Here is a 21,684-nt window from a genome sequence, read left to right as displayed (position 1 = left end):
GAGAGAGAAAATGACAATGACAGAGAAAGCTTACCTGACTAATGTCTTTTTGTGATGGTTGGAAATCTGTATCTTCAAACACCCCACTCCTACTCAGCCTACACACTTGTCTTCTGATGGCTCAGATATTTCTCCTTGTTAGTAAGAGGCATAAAACTAAAACCATACATTTTCTTTAAATGTTATTACATAACTACAGTGTAAAATAAACATGTTCGCATCTCATTTGAAAATATCACCCTTTTTTCCATAGTGATTGGGACTCCAAGATGAATTTAGGCTAACAAGTGTGAGAAATCTTGTCATTTCAGGATGAGAGGCCAAGGTCATGGCTTGAGTTAAGATTTTTTTAAATCAAGTTGAGCACTCAGGTAAAGCACCTGAAAACCAAATTATAAATAAAGCCTGATTTGCACAGTTTCTGCAGTTTCAGCACAACTTCTGTTGTTGCCATTGGATTTTCCATTTTATTTTCTTCCTTGCTGGAATGCATGTATCATTATCTGTAGTTGCAATCATCTGAGAGATTCTGAAATATTTATTCTTCAGATATCTTTACTATTTTCATGCCTTCAAAACTTAACTCACGCTACAAAGCTTCACCCTGCTACTTATAAATAGATTCATTTGTAATCGACATAAGTAATAAAGACCAAGGATAAAATCTAGGCCTTATGGCCTCTGAGAGACACAAAAAAAAAACCCTGCAGGCTATGTTCAAATGAACTCCAAGAGAACTTGGTGGCATTTATTTTGAAAAAAAAATCATAAGAAACATTAAAAGCAACCCTTTGTTCAAGGAAGTTATACTGAAGCATGTCTAAAATTTAATCTGGAATCATAATATTTATTATTGAGTCTGCTTAAAATTTCCTTAGTAAATGAAGTCACAGGCTACCTTAGAAAAATATTTCAAAACAAACAATGTTGTTTTCTTACTTGATTTTGTATACTTATTTGATTTGAGTCAGGCAACTAATAGTCATAGATACTCTCACAATTCCCATACTGTGGGAAAAGCAAAGAACGCCTATTTAACTTCACTATTACTTTGTGATGATGATTCAGTGAATGCTCAGATTTAAGAAAAAAAGTAAAATCAACTTGCAAAAAATCAATTACTCCAGCATATAAACTTACTTGTGGCTGAGAGACTTGATGAGACAGACATCTTCTTGTATTCCTTTCTTTCCCATACATGTAAGAGTCTTAACACTCATCAAACTTTACATAAATGCAACAACTGGGTTAATTAAAAACTCTCTTTTGACCCCACAGTTACACAGTTTATACAAACAGAAATGAGAGCTGGGCACACACTCTAGGGATCTTCTCAGAACTTACACATCTAGCCCAGTAGATCAAAGTTTGATGGCCTTATCCTAAGCATACTTTGGTAGTGTGAGACACCAAACACAAATTCTTTGAAACCAACTGAAGCCACTTTGATGAGCTGCAAGATTAGGGAACCAATGTGTAACTCCTGCAAGTACAGAAACTAAACCGAGAGTACGAGGCACAAAGGACATGTATTATAGACTCCTAACACTGAGACCTAACAAAGACTGGTTTCAAAAACAAGCTCTATGCTTCATACCCAAGCATGGCTTTTTGTCACATGTGCTTCTAGAAGGAAATGCCCAGAAAGGCTAGGTGCCTCTTCATGTCCTTGAACAGCCATGACTGTGATGTAATTGTTAAACACAACTGAGTATTTTATGAGAACAGATCCCTTTTTTGAGAACTTAATATTCCTCATAACCCACAAATACTTGGATCATGCTCTTCTCAGTGAAAATAGTATTATCTAAAGACATGCCATTCATATATATACACACTTAAAAGGGCACTGAAAAAATGTTGCTCCTAAGCATCGTTTACACCAAGAAAATGCAGTGCAATATAAGTGCACAGTCAACTTATTTCCTGTCAGGCTCCTCCATCATTCAGTAAAGATGTGCAAAAGTGATGTTACTTATCATAAGGCCTTATTTTAATATACATCAGTTAAATCACATGATAAAAAGTCTAATTTCCCAACTTCTCTGGTGCTTTCACATGAGAAGTTATACTTTACAGAAGCATAACTACTGCATTGTTACAACGCTGCTTCTCCGAGTTCCAACTTCATAGCTAAGAAACCAAAATAGAGAAAATTAAGAATAAACCCACTATGATAGTTTTTTCAGCTATTTTAACAACATCATATTTTTCAGGTGCTCCAATAATACTTTCAACAGTTTTATTTACATCCATGAGAACTCAGTACTTCTACATATTTTGCATGTGGCATCACAAGGCAGGTACTCAAAACATGAGGCACACACATGAAATGACCTTTTAATATTTTGATTGAACTGACTTATCCAAAACTATGTGGGAACTGTGTGGCAGATACAGGAAGAGATTCCTGTCCAACATTCACTTCTATAAAAAGGAAGCTATATTTCTGCTAGTTTTTACCTCTTGCACTTCTTTTTATACTCTGAATCAAATGAATTAAGAATCTGACAACAGCCTGGTTCAGAAGGCAGACTCAATGCCCTCCTAATGATCAGTCAAGTCTATCCTGCATGCTTCAGGAAGATGGTACAACAGAAAGACATTTCCAGTTTTAAAAATATCACAGTGCATATGAATTAGAGGTTCTACAGTGTGGCAACAAACTACAGTAAAGTTGTTAGTGAGTACTCATGTTGGCATTGTTCTTATTTATTGTAGCATTTCTAGAAATCAAAATTCAAGCATGGAAAAACCCTAAACATTTGATCTAATGTAGTTAGACAATTTTTATCTAGGTCTCAAGCCAAACTGGCACCTTTGGGCTCACAGAATTCGTAAAGGCCTTGGGGAACATGTGGCAACAGGTGAAAGCATGCACTGTGTGGGACTCCGGTCCTCTTTACTAACAGCCAGGTTCTTTCCACTAACCTTAAAAACATGGAACAGAAAAAATCATATCTATGACACTACCACTTGACTTTCTGCTCAAGTCTCTTGGAGAAAGAATTAATTCTTTAAAATGGAGCAGAAGAGCTCCCAGGCAAAACCTGGTTTTCAGAATATGTTGGTATGGTAAAATAAATCTTATTTCTGGAAACTTTTTATCCCCGATGATTGGGTCATTTTACCAGAAATGTTTCCAGTGTACTTGAGATTTAAGCAGACAACCAGCACTGGAAACTCTGTAAAGCTAAAGGCAAGCAAAAACAAAACCTCATAATAGAAATTGTTGAGATACTTCTTTACTATTATTTTTCTTATAGGACTGTCTATAAGTACTAAGTACTGTCTAGACAGTAGTCGTATATTAAATGTGTGTACAGACAAAATCCTGTCATTAACATAAACATACAGGCTTTTTCAAGACTTCTCCACTATTAGCTCCCACAAGTCATTGTAAAAGAGGCAGGCCATGCACAAACATGGCATAGTCATGGACCAGATTTCACTACAGCCAAATTTAAAACATATTTCCTATTACAATATTCCTCATACAAAAATACAAGTGCTGTTTCATTTTGAGACTTTCCTACAACATCTGGATATAGAACTCTCTCGTACTACATATATACTGCATAATTGTGTATATGTGAAAATCACATACTACAGACTGTACTGGAATTGGATTTTCCATTTTATTTCTTCAAAATATGTTCCATTTCTTAATCCATTCCCCTTTAGAACAGAATCTGCTTTTATTAAATTCCCACAGGCCAAAATCTTGAAAATATTTGTAATTCAGTATAAGAGAGCTACTCTTGACAAAATTAAAGTCTTGGGTATGGCTGGTGGTGTGGTGTTTTTTCATTGCACGGAATTTAGAAATTGAATTAAAAATTTGTCTTGAAACACCAAAGCCAGGCAGTGCACATTTTCAGCTTAGCAAGAGAGGCATGAATACAGCTGAATTTCTGATTCAAAGTACAGTTTAATTTTAGATGTGTTCATGGAGTTGTTTCACTTTCAATGAATTGGCATTTCTATATATAAAAATATTCCATCGTAAGATTTCCAACCAGTTTTAGTACTTATTTAATAGACGCATGCAAAATTTAATTCCTCTCTCTTGTCTGTTAGGAATTACTTCCAGAAACATCATATTGCCTTAGGCCTTCAATCAGCTGCTTTTCAGTTGCAGAAACCTCTACATGTAAAAAACTTCCCTATAGTATTATGAACATTAATATAATTTCATTTGTCTTGGGACAGCCCTCAATATGCCACAAAAGTGTTATTTCAACAAAGAATGGTTGAAATGGTTGTATTGAAAAAAAAAAAGCAAACAAAATAATCCCCAACCAAAATCAAACCCAAACCAGCACTAAAACCCACACAATTAAAAAAAATGCAACAAAAAAACAACCACCAAAGCAAAAACACCCTACACATTTTATAACTTTTGCTCTTCTATATGTTCACAATACTGAATGTAGAAGCTTTACCAGATGCTAGGAAATTTTTTGCCAGGATGCATAAGAAATGATTTCCAAAATAAGAGGCAATCTGAAGGGTAATGAAAAAAAAATAAACTACCATCTTCATAAGTTTTCACAAATAATAAACTTAAAACATCAAATAATTGCCAGCTATCAGATATTTCAATACTCAATTTACTGTGACTTTTTTTTCTGAGGCATATTCAGAGAAATGGCTAAAGGAACTGTAATGGCCTTCTGGGACAGGAAGACTAAGGTTTCAGTAAAAAATGTTAAATTAATTTTTATAGTGATGCAAAGTCAGAGAAGGGTTGTTAAGGGGTGGCCTCTTGCCACAGGGTGGAGTTTTGTTATGGTATCCTTTTAGAGTCTGCAGGTGTTTGGCAGGAGCTTAAATCAGGGCCAGCTGTGATATTTCAGCTCTGATATTTCCCTCCCCATATTTCTCAGAAGTGATGCATCAGGATGATGTCTTACACCTGATGTACTCAACTTGTGTGGTATGACTGGAACTGTTGGGGGGGGCATGGGGGAAGTGCCACTGCATGGTTTTCATTTTATTTTCAGTTGACAACATTCATATAGTAAAACTCATCAACATGAATGGATATAATATAGTAAAATACCAGATTACAGTTTACTAAACTGCCCATTTTTTTCTGGGTTGTTTTGGTGCTTCCTGTATTATGCCAGCTATTTAATTAAAGTAAGAACACTCTATAAAAGAATGTTGAAAGAAATTACAGTGCAAAAAAGGTGAAGGCAATGTTCTAAAGAAGAAAAAACTACTTTCAGTCACCTCACTTAACCAGTAAAGATCTTTGTTCTTGCATACTTAGCTGCAGTACAGTGCGTACCTGTTTTTGTTTTATCTTTTGGGAGAATTTGAATAGTTTCTGTTAAGAATGGTACTCTCTTTTAAGTTTGTTTTGTTTGGAAAGCTTCAAACCACATTGTATTTCATACACATATTCCCCAGGGTATGTAAAATGGGACCATACTGAGGTCACTCCTAAGATTTTTAAATGTTTTAAGAATTCTTTTAATGTTTGTACTATCTTGGCTTGGCTAAAAGAGCACATTTTTTAAAATAGTTTTTTAAAGTTACACTATATAAATTTTCATAATCTATACTGTTCTATTAAGCATTTGTAAGAACTTTCACAAACATTGCTTTCTCCCTCACATTTTTAAGAAATTTGTTCCCTTAAGTAGTCAATCTCCTTTTTCTCTCAGCCATTTTATCCAAATATGCACAAGTACATGCGTATATCTCTCCACAGACTGATTGACTTACCAGTACAAATGCCTGTGGTATTCATTTTAACTTCACAAATGAATAAAAGATTATAATCAGTGGGAAAAGTGGACATTTAACTCCATTCATGGAAAAACAGTCACCTGGCACTCCAACTTAGTAAGAAATTTTGTGGGTTTTGGCAGCTTGCTTGGAGTACGACTGAAGCTGTTAAGGATATTAGCAAAATGTCCTGGGATAAAAAAATATGTTGTTTTATCTCAGTTTATAGGAGAAGGAGTTATATAAGCCACTCCCAGCCTTCAGAGTTCTGTGATCCTTTTAGTTATAATAAAATTTGAAAGCACAATCAGCCTGTAGCAAATTGAGTTCCATTAGACCATTTCAATCATCTCCTGTAGTTGTCTTACCTCCTCACGTGTGGTTATAGCCATCCCAGCCCCCTCCTCAGATTTCTGTCTTCATCTGGTACGAGCCTAGAGCACCCTTTGTGGCATTACTGACAGCTGAGCTGACATCCCTGCAGTACATCTTGGTCACTAACAGTGCAAGCCTACATTTACAATGCAAGGTGTTTGTATTATGGATATAAAAATCCAAAGATGAAGGAGGAAGATAATGGTAATAAATGAAGTAAATAAAATGTTTAGATCCAATCTTGATGGTAACACACAAAAAGGAAGATGTTAGCTAAGCCTGTGTATTATCTATTAGACTTAGATAAGAGTTGGGCGAAATTGAACTATCAGTGGGTTTGATGCTTTTCTGGACTCTTCACAATGGTTGAGAGCAAATGGTGATGAGAAGCAGATAACTGCTATGATCAAACAGTGTTATGTAAAATTAAAAAGTTTAACATCAGTATCAGTATTAGTATCAGTATGCATGGCTATCATACGCCATTTGAGTGACATCTTTCTTAGAACTGTATTTTCTGATCTAAACTTAGTCTGAGAAAACCACATTATAATGTGAGCACTGAGAAGAATTATTACAAAGTTTTCATACTTGATGAAAATCTGGGTTCAGGTTTACACACAAGAAAATGGGTGGATTGATGAATAGGTGGATAAAGAATTGGTTGGATAGTCACATCCAGAGGGTATGGGTCAATGTCTCAGTGAGACATAATATTGGTGACAAGTGGTGTCCCTCAGGGGCGCTTACTGGGACCAGTGCTATTTAATGTCTTCATCAATGACAGACAAAGGGATCGAGTGCAACCTCAGCAAGTTTGCAGATGACACCAAGCTGAGTGGTGTAGTTGACACACCTGAAGGATGGGATGCCATCCAGAGGGACTCTCATATGCTTGAGAGGTGGGCCCATGGGAACATCACAAGATTCAATAAAGCCAAGCCCAAAGTATTACACCAGGGTCAAGGCAACCCTCAGGACCAATATGGGCTGGGGCATGAGAAGATTGAGAGCAGCCCTGCTGAGAACAAATACAGGCACCTGGTGGGTGAGAGGTTGGACATGAGCCAGAAATGTTTGCTTGCATTCCAGAAAGTGAAACGTGTCCCAGGCTGCATCAAAGGAAGTGTGATGACCAGCCATCAAGAGACCATGAAGACAGAGGTCCTCCCCTTCTACTCTGCTTTCATAAGATCCCACCTGGAGTATTGTGTCTAGCTCTGGCGTCCACAGTATAGGATGGAGCAAGTTGGAGGAGTCCAGAGGAGTGCAGTGGAGATGATCAGAGGGCTGGACAGAGCACCTCTGCAATGAGGAAAGGCTGAGAGAACTAGGAATCTTCATCCTGGAAAAGAGAAGACTCTGGGGATTCCCTGTTGTGGCCTTTCAGTACTTAAAAGGGGACTATAAGAATTTTCAGCAGGACTTGTTAACGATAGGAGAAGGGTTAATTACTCTAAACTGAAAAAAAGGTTAATTTAGATTAGCTATAATAAAGTTTTTTACAATGATGGTCGGAAAATACTGGAACAGGTTGCCTAGATAGATGGTAAATGCCCCATCCCTGAAAATATTCAACATCAGGCTAGATGGGGCTTCTGAGCTATCTGATCTTGTTGAAGATACCCCTGCAGATTGTAGGGTTGTTGGAGTAGATGACCTCACAAAGGTCCTTTCCAACTCAAAGTGTTTTATTATTCTATAAAAAATCTTCCTGTGATTGGAGTATGTTCTTGTTGGTGGGTGCTGGTTTTCTCCTATTATACCTGGTATTTCATAGTGCAGAGGATACCTAGATTACAGCCTCTCAGGTGATACATTTCTTCCCCAGTCAGACAGTCTCAGTATTTTTCCCCTGCTTCCTTTGAACTGAAACTACCTGTGAGAAAACACTTCTTTCAGAAATGAAATAAAGGTATAACATGCAGCTATGCACAAATATTGGCATTAAATTTCCAGTAGAAATGTCCAGGTGCCACATATTTCAGAGAAGGGTATAGAAAAGAAGGCTATAAAGCAGTTTAATGAGGAAAAGATTAGCACAACCCTTACAGAAAAATATTTCAAAAAACATGCCATATCTAACTGCAAAACACCATGATACCTTTTATTGATAGGCTAACTATGTCAAGTAATAACCTGACACATCGATACAAATAACATATATAATTATATAATATATACGTGAAAATGTTATTTAGGTGAATTCTAACAAGAGCAAGGTAGCCAAGATAACCTCTTTCCAATTTGGGAGGTAATAGCCCATGACATATAATGTTTTAAAAACAGTCTCTTTCAGAGTAGACTCAACTTCTTAAAATTCACAGCATCTAAAACAGCACAGAATATTTTTCCAATGTTGCCCCAAGTAACGCCAAGTCTGAATAAAATACTCTTGCTGTATGTTCTTCAAAGCCCAATCTTAATCCCTGTGAAAGTTATGAAGTGAAAAATTTGGCCCATGGATACCTTATGGCATGATACTACATCATTTTAAGGAGAAAGAGCTTATTTATTTAATTAAAAAATATACTTTCCCTGCAGTCACCTAACAAATATTATTTTATGCCTCTAAAATATAATATTTATAAAAATATTTATTATAAATATTTTTTATGACAGGGATTGCTTTGCCTGCTCTTATTTTCCCAACGCTACAATCACAGTCGTAATAAACACTTCTGAAAGCAGACACGGGCATGTACAAAATCAGAAGAAAATACCAAAATAGTCATTGATCAATCATTTTTTCTTGTGATACTCTTTAGCAAAAAATCAACTTAGAGGAGATGCATCACACACTAGAATAGCCATAAAATATTCAGTTGCAGTTGCAGTACTCAAGACAGTATAATTCAGTTTATCTTGGGCCCTTTAACCCTTCCTAAGACTGAGAGTCAAAAAGCAGGGAAGGCATCATGGAATATGAAGATAATATAACTCTCCAGATACTAAAATATAAAAATATTATTTATAATTAAGCATAGGTGTAATCCAGTGCAATATTTAAAATAGATACAGAGATGAAGTGTTTTTAGCCACTGAAACCACTAGGCCAAGAAAAGATTAAGATTCTTTCTTTATATGGATTTTGTGCTTCATTTTTCTTTTTCCAGTCAAAATGTTGCCCATTTTTTTTTCAAACAGAATTGATTTTGGTTATCCATACTCCATACAAAAAATTAGTTCTTTCAGGGCCCAAAAAAAGTGCTTTTCTGCATATTTATGCGATAAAATGCAATTACATACTATATTATGTATGTTCTCTGTTTTACCAGCCAGTTTTGAAATATAGACTCTCTATGTGAGACATGGAATACTATGGTTTAATTTGTTGTGATAAAATCTGAGTTCCCAAGCATATAATTCATTTAAAGATTCTGTATTTATTTCTTGATATGACATACTGTTGTATGGAACTCAATCCATCATACACCTCTCAAACCCCATTTTAAAGTAGCCAAAATCAGGTCTGAGTAGCAGGAGGAGTGATCATGACTCAGTATTTGTAAAACATGTGTAATAGTGTACAGAAGAGACTTGGTGAGGACCAACCTGAGGATCTGAGAACACTTGCTGCATGTTGTTGATTGGGCCATATGGAACTCCACTCCCTTCAAAGAGCTGCAACCACTCGATTGTCACTTTTTCTGAAAACCTAAGAGCAAATAAGAGTGAATGTAGTTTAAACACTGTACTTTCAGATGCTAAGGAATGTTTAGCATGTCTCCCTCCTCTTTCACTGCTTCTATACTCCTCTCCACTTATTTCTTCCCAGTCAGTGAATAAAATAACACAAATGTACTACCTATGTTCTTCAGAAATGCAAAACCCAAAACATAGGGGAAAGAACATCTCTGAACAGAGTTCTGTTTCTATCTTATCATCTCAAGCAATGCAGGAAAGATGTAAAGCTAAATTTGTCATCAGTTTCAAATAAGGATCAATGGGTTTCCTCCTTCCCTTAATTATACTAATGTGCTTTACATTTGTTTCCCATTATGTACATATTTAAGGAAAAAAAAAAGATATAGTGCAAGTACCATACAATTAAAAGTTGATGTAAAGCACCACCAAAAACATACATCAGTATTAAAAAACACATTTTTAGGTCAGATAACAAGACTGATCAAATATTTATTTGTTGTATGGTTGTACAACCTATCCTAAGAACACCCAGTTCAGCATATATACACGGTACCTGTATGCCGGTGAACACATTGCTCCAGGACTTTGTATCACATGCAAAAAGCTCATTTTATTTCTTTCTAAGCATTCCATTTTATAACTATTAACACCACTCTATTTCCCCTGTTTTGCTAGATAGATTTTCTTTCCTCATCTGCCTACTGAAGTTGCATACATGAACAAAAGACACCATTGAAACAATACCAGTCACTGAGAGATAGTATTTTCTGCAGTCATCTGGGATCCTGAATCAAAGGTGAACTTACTTGGAGATCATATTTTAGATAAATACCATAGAGGTCTTACCAGCTTATTAGAAATCAAAGATTGACTCCATTATATAGAATAGCTTCCTTTATTTTTGTTAAAGAGAGGCTGTTGAGAACATATTGTTAAGCAAACTGCTTAAAACCAAAACAGAACATCACTACTGCCAATAAAGGTCTAGTATTCAGATTTTGAGAGCAACAGCATGGGACTATTTTGCTCATTCAACTCTGTTTTATATATTGAAACATCTGCTGTACATCATTAAGAGAGAAATACTGTTTCAAAATCTGATAAAAGATAAGCCATGGATAAAAAAATGTAAATTTTTACTTCTGATGTCAGCTGTACAAACTTCAATTTATTTTTTTTACCAACCTGTATGTATTATTCCCCCAACTAAACACAATTTGTGATAATACTTAAACAAATAAATACCATAACCATTACTTAAAGTGAAGGGCTGATATTTAGGTTGCTAAGTACCCATTAATAACATGCTCAGCACTCCCAAATAACAAGAGAAGACCCTCAGCAAAAACTTCCAAGAAGTAGAAGACTAACATTCTTTCCTGAAAATGAAAGTTCTGCCAGCAGAAATTTAGACAATCTGGCCAATCCTTTTTCTCTTAACATATTTTAAAATGTCTTTCTATGCTTTTTCATTGTTTTTAATAAATATCCTACTTTGTATATTTTTAAGTTAAAAAAAAATTATTGACTTTCTTTATATATACACATACATAAATAAAATCACTGTGATGGAAACACATACAAAGCTAAACCATGGTCCATCTTCCAAACCTGAGCTAATAGGAAAAAAAAGAATTCAAGACTGTAGAGCATCTGAACTCTGAAACATGACACTTAGAAAAGGATCTTTACTTCAGAGATACTCAGTGACTGCAGGAGAGCTCAACACTGCTCACATTACAGCTTCATTTATTTTTAGAGGAGACCCTTTTCCTATAAAATATTCCATCTGCCACTTATATGTATACATATATATATATATATATATGAATATATATATATAATCATATAAACGCCCTCTAAATTACCTGTGATTTAGTTATAGAAAAGTTTTAAACCTGTAGCTTTGCTTTCTGCAATTACTACCAGTATTCTAGAAGTTCAAAAAGATTTGCTGTTTACTGTACTACTTTGTGGTATGAAGCTCCAATTCAGGCTCTTTCTGAAAGCACCTCTGAGAAAGGAAGGATACGTACCCCAGTGAAGAACAAACCCATTGCTAGGACATTTACTGCAAAGCCTGAACTGAGGCTTACTTCCTGAAGAGGTCAGAGTGTCTATGATGTCTTGTCTGCATTTTAAGTAATACTCAAAGCCTCCTCTGAACTAAATTACACAGCACTCATGAAGACACTAAAGCTGCAGTATTGAAATGAGGCATCAAATTCCAGAACATTTAACATTAAATACATTCCATGCTTTAAAATATTTTAAGAATAGAAAGTGTGGCATAAGCTGAACTAATTGAAATTGGAAGAAATCCAACTAAATATATTTTTCTTCAATTAGTAGATCCAGCAGGCATCATTAAATGAAAACATCTAAATTTAAACTATACACTCAGCAAATTTATAAAAAAAATTACAGCACAATATAAGGAAAAACTCCAAAAGGCAAAAAATTAAATATAAAATAAAAAAAGTTTTACACCTTGTTTTCTTATATAAACTACAAGTGTAGTTTTGTTTCTTGAAAAGCAGGATCTACATTCCCTTTTGCTTTCTAACAAATTCTAATTTTAAAAAAGTAAGAAATGCATCTTTACGTGTCAAACAGAAAAAGAATGTCTGCTTGACTTGTGCAAATTATATGAAATGGCTTTCATGAGTTCATTATTTTAATAGCACTTGGGTGTGTTTCTAAGTTTCTCATTCTGATAATTATTAAAATAAAATTTGTTTCTTTTTTCTAGCAATATTTTGTCTTTCAATGAAACAAAGACCTAAAAAGTTTGAATGAATCCACTTTGTGTGTATTCCATTTTCTATGTTTCCTAGGAAACCTTCAATCCTTGCTGATGTGGAAGTGCAACGATGTTTCTCTAATGGATAAAACCATCCAATTCCACACAAAGTAAGTTTAGAAGAGCTACTAAAGCAAAATACTGCTTTTTTCTATAGGAAACTTATGACAATTAATTTAGAGCAGTAATTTGGACAGCTACCAAACACAGATGGAGCAGCATCCTCTAGGATTGGTAAGAGCTTTTTACATGTGGTCAATCACAAAAAGCTCCTCTGTTCTTGCTGAAGTCCACAAGACTATTCCTGTGTTTTCTAGCACAACCCAAATCTGCACTGTAGTTTTTGCTTCATTTTGTTCTATCAACAGTCTCTTCACTCACAAATACCTACAATATTATTTCTCTTCACTACCAAACACCTCTTTAAGTGTAGTTAAATGAGTAAGAGAGTTCGTACAGTTTCTTAGATAAGCATCTATGGAAGATACTACACAAAATAAAAGTCCTAGAAAATATTTGTTTGGAAAATTCAAAGAATGGAGCATTATCCTTTGGTGTACAGTGAATATAGAATTAGTGTTTTCAAAGTGAATACTACAGTATTTACTCAGTGTGTAAATAGCTCTGTTACTATCTACTTGTCTGTTACTGGTGAATCACTGGAAAAACCACAATGGACAAAATATTAAAATATTTGTGATCAACAGGATTGTACAGGTTTTGCTGAGCCATATTTCATATACTTTAAAAGATGTCATATACAGTAGATTATAAGTGGAAGCTACATAAAAAATACTATCCAGAGATTTGCAGGTACAACAAATCCACCATTAAAATTATTTTATATTTCTGCATACTATAAATATTGTTACCAGTTTTATAGAACTATTAATAAATCTTCACCTTTATGCAAAAAAATTTGTGCTTGAGATTAATGGACTTTCTCCTCATTCCTCTATCAAGATTTGCATGTTGCTTTAAAACTATGTATGTTTTTTAAGGAATGGCATACCAGACAGAGGGAAACACATCTACCTTGTAAAATGTATTTCTTATGGCTACTGAGTAGTTATTCCAGCATGTAAAAGAACTAGTTCTTTTTGTAGTCAGATAATGTTAAGTTACGCACATTAGAAACATACTACTTTTCTCCAACCTTCCTCTGTTTTACTCAAGTACAAAAAAGGACCGTAACTTTTATAATTATGACAAAAGAAGTGCAAATTAACTGAAAATAAACTAGGTAAACACACATCAATAAAAGCACATTGAGAAGGATGAAAAGTTACATTGATTTTATTGCTGGTTTTCTTTTAACCCCGAGGGGATTAAAGAGGGGATTAAAGATTAACCTTGTTAGCAAGGGTCAGGTCAAAAAGTTCATTTAAAATCACTGATTTCAGTAGCCTGAAGTTAAAAATATAAGTCACCAGAAAAGAGATGGCAAGTTCCTTTTCAGAAAGGATCTTGAACTTCACACAGATAGGAAAATCTTAGAAGGTTATTAAAAGGGAAGAAAAGAACATAGAAAATACACATTCGCTTACCGAGTCCAAAAATCAGATGCTTGAGACATTTTGGCTCTCTCTCATTTGTATACACAGAAGTCAACATAAAATAACAATTGAAAACAAAGCATTTTAAGGCAAAATGTGGCAATTTAGTAGCCGATGTCTACACAACTCAACCCTCTATGTGCTGATGGTAAAGTAGGTGACTGGGGAAAGTAAACCTATGCCACAATGAAGTCAATTGTCTTTCAAACTTCAAACACCTGTCTTGCTGAAGCTGTAAACAACCAGATGCTCATTCCTGTAATGTTATCAACAGTGACTTCAGTGAGCAAGGCTCTTGGCTTAGAAAAGGAAATGGTGGGGAGAGGGAAGGAAATTTACAAAGACTGGGTGTGTCTCAACAAGTGTGAATTTAACAATGCTTCTCATCAGGCAAATTAAACATTCTACAATACTCCCTTTAGGTGCCCTCCTCTTCTGTTACTAGGTGGAACACATTTAGCAACAACTTTATTAACTGAGGATCAAGTTCCTCTGTGTTTCCTTCCTGCTCATTCCTTTTCCCCTCACACTTACATACACAGCATGCAGCTGTAGTGTACATCCAAGAATAAGGGGTTTAAAATATAAGTGCTAGGAATAGAAGTTCCACTCTGAATCATTTCCAGCCCTAACACTTCTGAGTCTACAATAATTTAGTTAGAGCTTCAGAAGCACTAATCATGAGTTTATGCGTTCTTCTTTATGTGAAACTGCTTCAATTTAAAGGCTGAGGGCATGACTGCTACTCACCTTCCACCTACACCTATACACCCCCACACACTCTGTTCCATTTACAGGTTAATTTCCCAAAGTACCTTGGAGCACACATTTAGCAGCCCTTAAAATGTGTCTACATTACTGAGGTGCATGGTGGGATTAATGTTCAAATTCTGGAGTAATTTGAAGAAGGTCAAGAAATTAGGCCCCCTTTCTCAAAGCAGTTTCTTTTTAAACTGGTATTATACTAGCTTTTGCACAGATGTCAGATTTCATGTGCAGTCTGTATATGTGTGCCTTGACATATGCATACTTATTATACATTACAAAATAATTACAAAAAAAGATTACAAAATAATCTGCATTGTGTCTGGTACTATTGTGTTCTAGTGGAAGCAAAAGTGAAAGGGAGGTAGAGGGGGAAGAGAGCAACAATTAAAACTTGGTTCTCTTGTTTGTGAGTTAGATGTACATCTAACTCACAAACCAGAGGTTTTCACTGGAAACTTAAAAAATAGAGTGCTCTGTAGTCTGTCAGTTCTCACATAAGCTGGGAGTCTCAGGGGCCTCAGTGGTAGCCACTGAACCTGACCTCCACCCAGGTAGGGTCATTTTAAATTGTCTCTTGGCACATACACAAGAAAGGAAGGCAGAGATAATTTGCTTTTGTCGGTTCTGCTTTCTTGTCATTTGGGGGAAATGTAACCTAAATAAAGAGGCAGATACAGAAGGCATCAAAACTTTTTTTTTTTTTTTTTTTTTTTTTTTTTAACTGAAGAGTAGATGTGCAAATGCTAGCAGTGGGAGGAGAAAGAGGAAATAAAATGAAGAAGGGAAAGGGGGCCTGTAAGAAGTGGAGAAAGATGATGGGAACAGGAAAAAAAACATCATAGAAGGAAGAGGACCAGAGATGGGAAAGGGACAACACCACCAGTAGCAAAACAAGTTCAAAATACCCCATAGGCCTATATCCTTCTTCCCTGTGAATATCCTATGAAGCAGTGGTCCTTGCAGCATTTTACTCATTTCCCCATAGACTATGGAACTAAAACCACTCCATATCTCAAGATGGAACTGTTTTCTGTAATCCCTCCTATTGCTTCAGTATGAGAGCAGGCTCCCTTAGAAGCAGCATACCACTCCACAGGGGTTTAACTTCCTTTTATTGACATCTGACATTTTCTGTGGATACGTGAACTTATCCTTCCTTATTTGCTCTCCCTCTCTACCTTCCATTTGTGTCCTACAGATGGACTTGAGATGTGCAGAGAGCAAGCTGGATTGAAGAGTTAAGGACAGGCATGCTTCACTCTTCATTTCTGTCAAAGAAGAAAGAGGATGAGGAAATTCTTTCTGAAATGAATGGAGCAATTCACACTTTTCAGAGCTGTTGTTTCATGTTGCATATATGTCTGAAGTCATATTCATCCTGTCTTGTATTCTCACTCAGTTTAGTATATCTAACTTTGATGAATATATCATTGCACACCCTTCTGAAAAGTCTTCTGTTTAAAGGTCAATTTCTTCTAAGTGCTGCATAATCCCCATGGTTACCCGACTGTCTTGAAATCTGGCATGGTTACCACAGTTGGTGAGTAGAATTATTAATCTAAATTAGAGGTCACATGAGTCAAGAATTCCCAAGATAGAGCCTTTTTCTTAAAAAACCCTAGCATTCCTTAACATTGACCGATTGTCCCAATGTTTCCTTTGTGCACACATATAGAAATAAAACTGTGACCAAAGAGTCTCAGTTGCTCAGTTTTTAGCAAACAAAAGCCACCAAGTGTCTCCTTAGTGTTCAGAGTTCAGATGCTTTCAAAAATTTTAGCTCCACACATGAAGCAAAATAAATTCTCAAGACTTTAGGGAGTTATTGACCCGATGAGTAGGTCTGAACACCTCCTTCTATTGCTATACAAAGCCTGGCAAACCCTTTTTCTTAAGAGGAGGAAGTAAAGAATCCTTCTTTTTGTGTTTACTGAATGCTCAGAAGTTAGAAATTAATTACAGGTAATTAATTTTGAAAATTAAGAAATTAAAAATTGAAAAGAAAAGGTGAAACACAGCTCCAGAAACAGTTCAAAAAGGATAAGGGCAAGAAAACAGGGTTGATAGGTCAATGGAAACCTGCTCTAGGCTCTGATGGAGCCTTGGTTTATCAGGATTAGAACACCATCAAAGGCTTGAAAAAAATATATGCTTATATCTACTGTGCAACAGCAGTGCTATATGTAAGCAACTGCAGAGTACTAAACATCTGCCATACATGCTGCTTAAATACCAATGACTTAGTGGAACAGAAAGGGTGTATAAACTGAAAATGGCAGCAAGAGAGTTTGGGGAAAAAAGGAGTGGCTCATCTTAACAAAATTACTGTACTTCACACAACTGTACTTCACTTGCTAGACTGAGAAAATTGATGTCTAAGAATATGTCTTCTAAGCTGCTCCAGCTTAAATCTCCACAAATTCATTTTAAAGTGGACATCAGTGCACATATAGTGAGTGAATGGAAGGGTCTGCAGGTGTTTTTGTCCAAGTAATGCACCTTAGGGTTATATTTTCCATGTGCTGGAAGCTGTAATACTATCAAGCAATCAGTGAGTAAATTAAGGTATCTTTCAGTGAAATTCTATCATTACTATTTTGTCATTTCCCTTCATTTCTCAAGGGTTGACATTTTTCAGCACTGAGAAACTATTCATCTAATTCTCTAAGTAACTTCAAAAATAAACCACATACATTTTTACAAAAAACTGCATTAGTGAATTAAAGCAAAGTTACCATGGAATGTGTGTGGAAACACATTCAACTTCCATTAGAATACCGAAGGTGTTTGTTATATCTGTGTTTTATAACTGATTGCCAGATGAACTCACAATAATATGACACAGCAGAATACTTAAGAAATGTCTACTCCAAAAGTGTGTATACTTTTGCATACTTGCATATAATAGCCTAAATGCAGCCTAAATTATAATAATAGAACCCAAACTCCGAGAAAAAAAATATATAAAGCAGTAATTAGAAGCGCAATAATGTAATTTGATTAACTAATAGCTACAGATATAAAAACAAATTGTAATTCTGGCAATTCAAAGAACAACTGTTCCTTGAACTTTATCTTATTGTTCAGACATTGCCCATAGGAAAAAAAAGACAACTTCCAAAATTACCCAGAAGCAACGAGCTATCAAGTACCCATCTATGGATGGCAAAATAGCCTTCTCACACAGTGCTAGAGTACATCAGACAAATTCCATACTAAATGAAGTCCAAGTAATAAGTCAACATGAACCAACTTTGAAACTGAAACTATGCATCAATAATGTAAGAGCTGGTCAAAAGGTCAGGTCAAAAGATAAATTATAGCCTTTCAGGGGCTCAAAACATATAGCAAGAATGGCTTTGTCTGTGCTATCACAATCCATTTGTTATAGGAAGGTAAAAGAAGAGTTTCAAAAGTTAATCAGGGACAGTTGCACCATAATTATTCAAAAATTTAGTCACCTGGTACTTGGTTTTTTCACCAGGGTCAGGGCATCTGAAAATGACAGAGACAAAAGTACAAGTGCAACAAGAACAGATAAAATAACTCTCTACGCTCTTTAATGACTCATGATTCTGGTTCTCAGTATCCAAAAAATGTGGGATTGAGAGTGGGGGTGTGGATTTGCTACTGAAACTCTTTTTCTTGGATGGAATGAAAAGGGGAGACACCTGACTTAATGCTTCTAAAGCCCCCCACTAAAATTGCCTCAGTGATAACTGTTATGCATTTATTGATAAAGAATAATACTGGTCAATGTCAGCATGATAGTATGATTTTTCTTGAATAATTAACCACCTCCTGTACTCATCCCCAGAAGTATGAGGTGCTGCCAAAGCCACCTTTGGGAAGGTTTACACAGATTAGATTTTTCTTTCATTACATAAATTACATAAATTTATCATCCTCTGCATTAAACAGAAGAGCACTCCACAGATATAAGGTCTTCTCAAACAGAATGAGGAAGATAACCAAGTTATTTTAATCTCTCAAATAAAAGGTTTTTTGACTTCTCTCTTAAAAAAAAATAATTAAATATTTAATAGGATTATTCCCAAACACATAGCCTTTTGATTTCAAAAGGAATGGCCAGGGAGAATTTGTGGCACAGAGTACTACAATACAGAATCAGCAGTAAGGGAGAAAAGCAAGTGGAACTCCCTTGGATACAGAAACACTCATTGAAAACATTAAAATCCCACAGGAAAAGCAAATGGTGCTCCAAGCATTTTTTCCAGGTGCTACATTCATCCAGGAAAGCAGAAAGCACTGGTTTTGCTAAAATTCAAGTTATTGTTAGAAAGAAGTTAAATGGTTTCTGAAAACTTAAATCTGTTGTCTGGCTTCTGTAGTTCATGCTATAGTCTGTGTGCAAAAGGCAGATTATTTAACATCAGTAAGCTTTTGCAATACCTATTATAAAAACTAGAGTATCTCAAAAGAGTAAAACAAAATGTTCACATGCTGAGGGTTTTTTATACCTTACTCTTTGCATTAACAGATTAAATGTAGATTCTTCCCTTTTAATTAACTTACCGGGTTGATAATATGTCAATAAGTTCTTTTCTGTTCTGGACTCTGAGTGTATTAGTTTTGTATCTGGAATCTTCGCTAACTTCAGGCAAATTCAGGATCTAAGTAAAAATAAAGATAAGTTAGAAATGTGCTTGACAGGAGATATCTATATCTATATAGATATAGATATAGATATAGATATAGATAGATATAGATGATATAGATATAGATATAGATATAGATAGATTAGATATAGATATACACACACGTATATATACACATGTATATATATATAAAACAAAATAATTGCTTTTTTTAAAAAAAATCACCGATTTCCAATAATCACTACTTATCACCAATCATCTAATACAAAGAAATTGAAAATTAATTATTACTCCTTTTTGTAAAAAGCCTCCTGGTTGATGTTACATAACAAGTAACAAAAAAAGAGAGAAATCAGACTGAAGATCCAAATCCTAGCTAACAGCTTTCAGGAATAGCCAGGAGAAATTCTTACCATAGAATACTAAAAAAGTAAGTTACTAACATGGGGATGGATAGATCTGTGGGATTATCCTGCACTAACTTATGTGTCACAGAATAAGAAATATGTCTGTACTTCATACACTAGATGGAGAAAAGATATGTCTAAGATTATTTCTTTCTTCTTCAGTAATCTCTATCAAAAAAGAAAACAAAAAAGAAAAGAGAAGGGAAAAAAAGTCTATTTCTATTGAAACACCATTGGTCTTCTTTATTATTTTTTTCTGGAAGAATTAATAAAGAAAAGTGGTGGTATAACCTCTGAGAAAGGAGAAATACATCTTCAATGTGTAACTTCCACCTGCCACATTAGAACTTTAAACAACATGTGAAGACAATGTGTATTATACTATAAAGGGAATTAAAAAGGGAATTAAATATGCAGAATGAGTCTTAGAATTTTCTGCAGGCATTCATTAGAAAAAGCAGTGGTGTGGAAAATCAATATGATTTACCTGTTTGTGCCACAATGACTTTCTATAGAACATTAATAAACATAATTAAATGTGAGTTCTAGAAATACACCAATTACCTCAGCTACAGAGAAAGGCAGCAGAGAATCTTATAAAGAAAGAGTCTGTCACATATTCTTCATGTATTTTTACTCACTAACACACACTAATGCTCAGTTTTTCTTATTATGTGTCTTGTAATAATGCTAAACATCCTACATTTCTATAGGGCCAATTTCTAAGATGGCTTAAAAAATACAGTGTCTCAAACCTGAAGTTCCTATAGACCATCATTCTATCTCTGCCTGTTGTCTGATGCTTAGGAAGAGTTTAAGAACAGGGCCACTACCTATAACACTTCCTTAATATTCACCCAAACTCTAGTCCTCTTTTGATTAGGACATTTCTGAGTTGAAGGTGTTTTCTATATATTTAGCAATCATCTATGGATTTATGTTTTATTAACATGTTCAGTCGCTCCTTGAATCCATATGCCTGTGTACTAACCCATGTAAGTGATACGTAAGTTGGTGTCAATCTCTCTGGTATTTGCTTCAAACATAGCATTCTACTAATTACGCTGACACTGGTTTAGACCAAGGCCACAATCATTTAATGACTTCTGAATTTGCTGGAGTGAATAAGGATACGGCTTCCTTTACAAGTGAATAGCTGTTGATGACATAAAACCATTAGCAAAACATATATTCTTTCAACAGATATTTAGAGATATTAAAAACAGATAGTAATCTTTGACATAATTTTCACCTACAGTAACAAAACTAAGCATGGAAGCAAGGTATCTGTAAGTTATGCTAGAACAATGGTGATGTAACAAAACTTGTCTGCAGATTTTTATCTGCAAGGTAACATAAAACATCAATCTGGAATCTTCCATCAATATTTAATTCACAGTATATTTTCTTTTCCTTCTGCATTTATATAATCTAGTTTATGGAAATCTCAACCTATCATTATTTAGCATTAGAAAATAACTAAATTTTTCTGTCTGGAAGTTTATCAGTACTATTGGTACCCCTTAAAATTATCCTTTTTTTAATACTGCTCGTTTGGAGTTACAAATCATTGCTTTAGAAAAAAAAACCCCGTAAGGTTATTCAAATTAAATGATAGTGAATACTTATGTGAGCTTTAAAAAGCAAGAAATTAATCAGAAAGCTATGGTTCCATTTGATGAGTTATATGAAAAATGATCATATGGAGTTGCTCACTCTGCTATTTTAATTAATGTTACTGATTTCAGCTTTAACTTAATGTCCATCTG

The 21,684-nt window shown here is 35.0% G+C and overlaps 1 protein-coding gene across 12 annotated transcripts in view; it reads right to left on the bottom strand.

Moving 5' to 3' along the window:
- The window catches only part of SUGCT (succinyl-CoA:glutarate-CoA transferase), a 322,387-nt gene that overhangs the window by 174,619 nt on the left and 126,084 nt on the right, over positions 1–21,684 (bottom strand). For 9 of the 12 annotated variants that reach the window (XM_068201853.1, XM_068201767.1, XM_068201802.1 and 6 more), the window contains 2 exons: positions 19,426–19,523; positions 9,670–9,772 (listed from right to left, as the gene is read on the bottom strand). In XM_068201853.1, coding sequence (XP_068057954.1) covers positions 9,670–9,772; positions 19,426–19,523 — 201 coding nt within the window. Of the gene's footprint in view, positions 1–2,691; positions 2,932–8,283; positions 8,544–9,669; positions 9,773–19,001; positions 19,168–19,425; positions 19,524–21,684 lie in introns of those variants that run through there. The other 3 variants (XM_068201785.1, XM_068201792.1, XM_068201842.1) reach the window with 3 other exon arrangements.

Source organism: Anomalospiza imberbis, chromosome 1 (assembly GCF_031753505.1).
Source record: "Anomalospiza imberbis isolate Cuckoo-Finch-1a 21T00152 chromosome 1, ASM3175350v1, whole genome shotgun sequence".
Classification (NCBI taxonomy): Eukaryota; Metazoa; Chordata; class Aves; order Passeriformes; family Viduidae; genus Anomalospiza; species Anomalospiza imberbis.
Note: the sequence above shows the minus strand (reverse complement) of the source record. Positions and strands in the feature narration are given on the sequence as shown.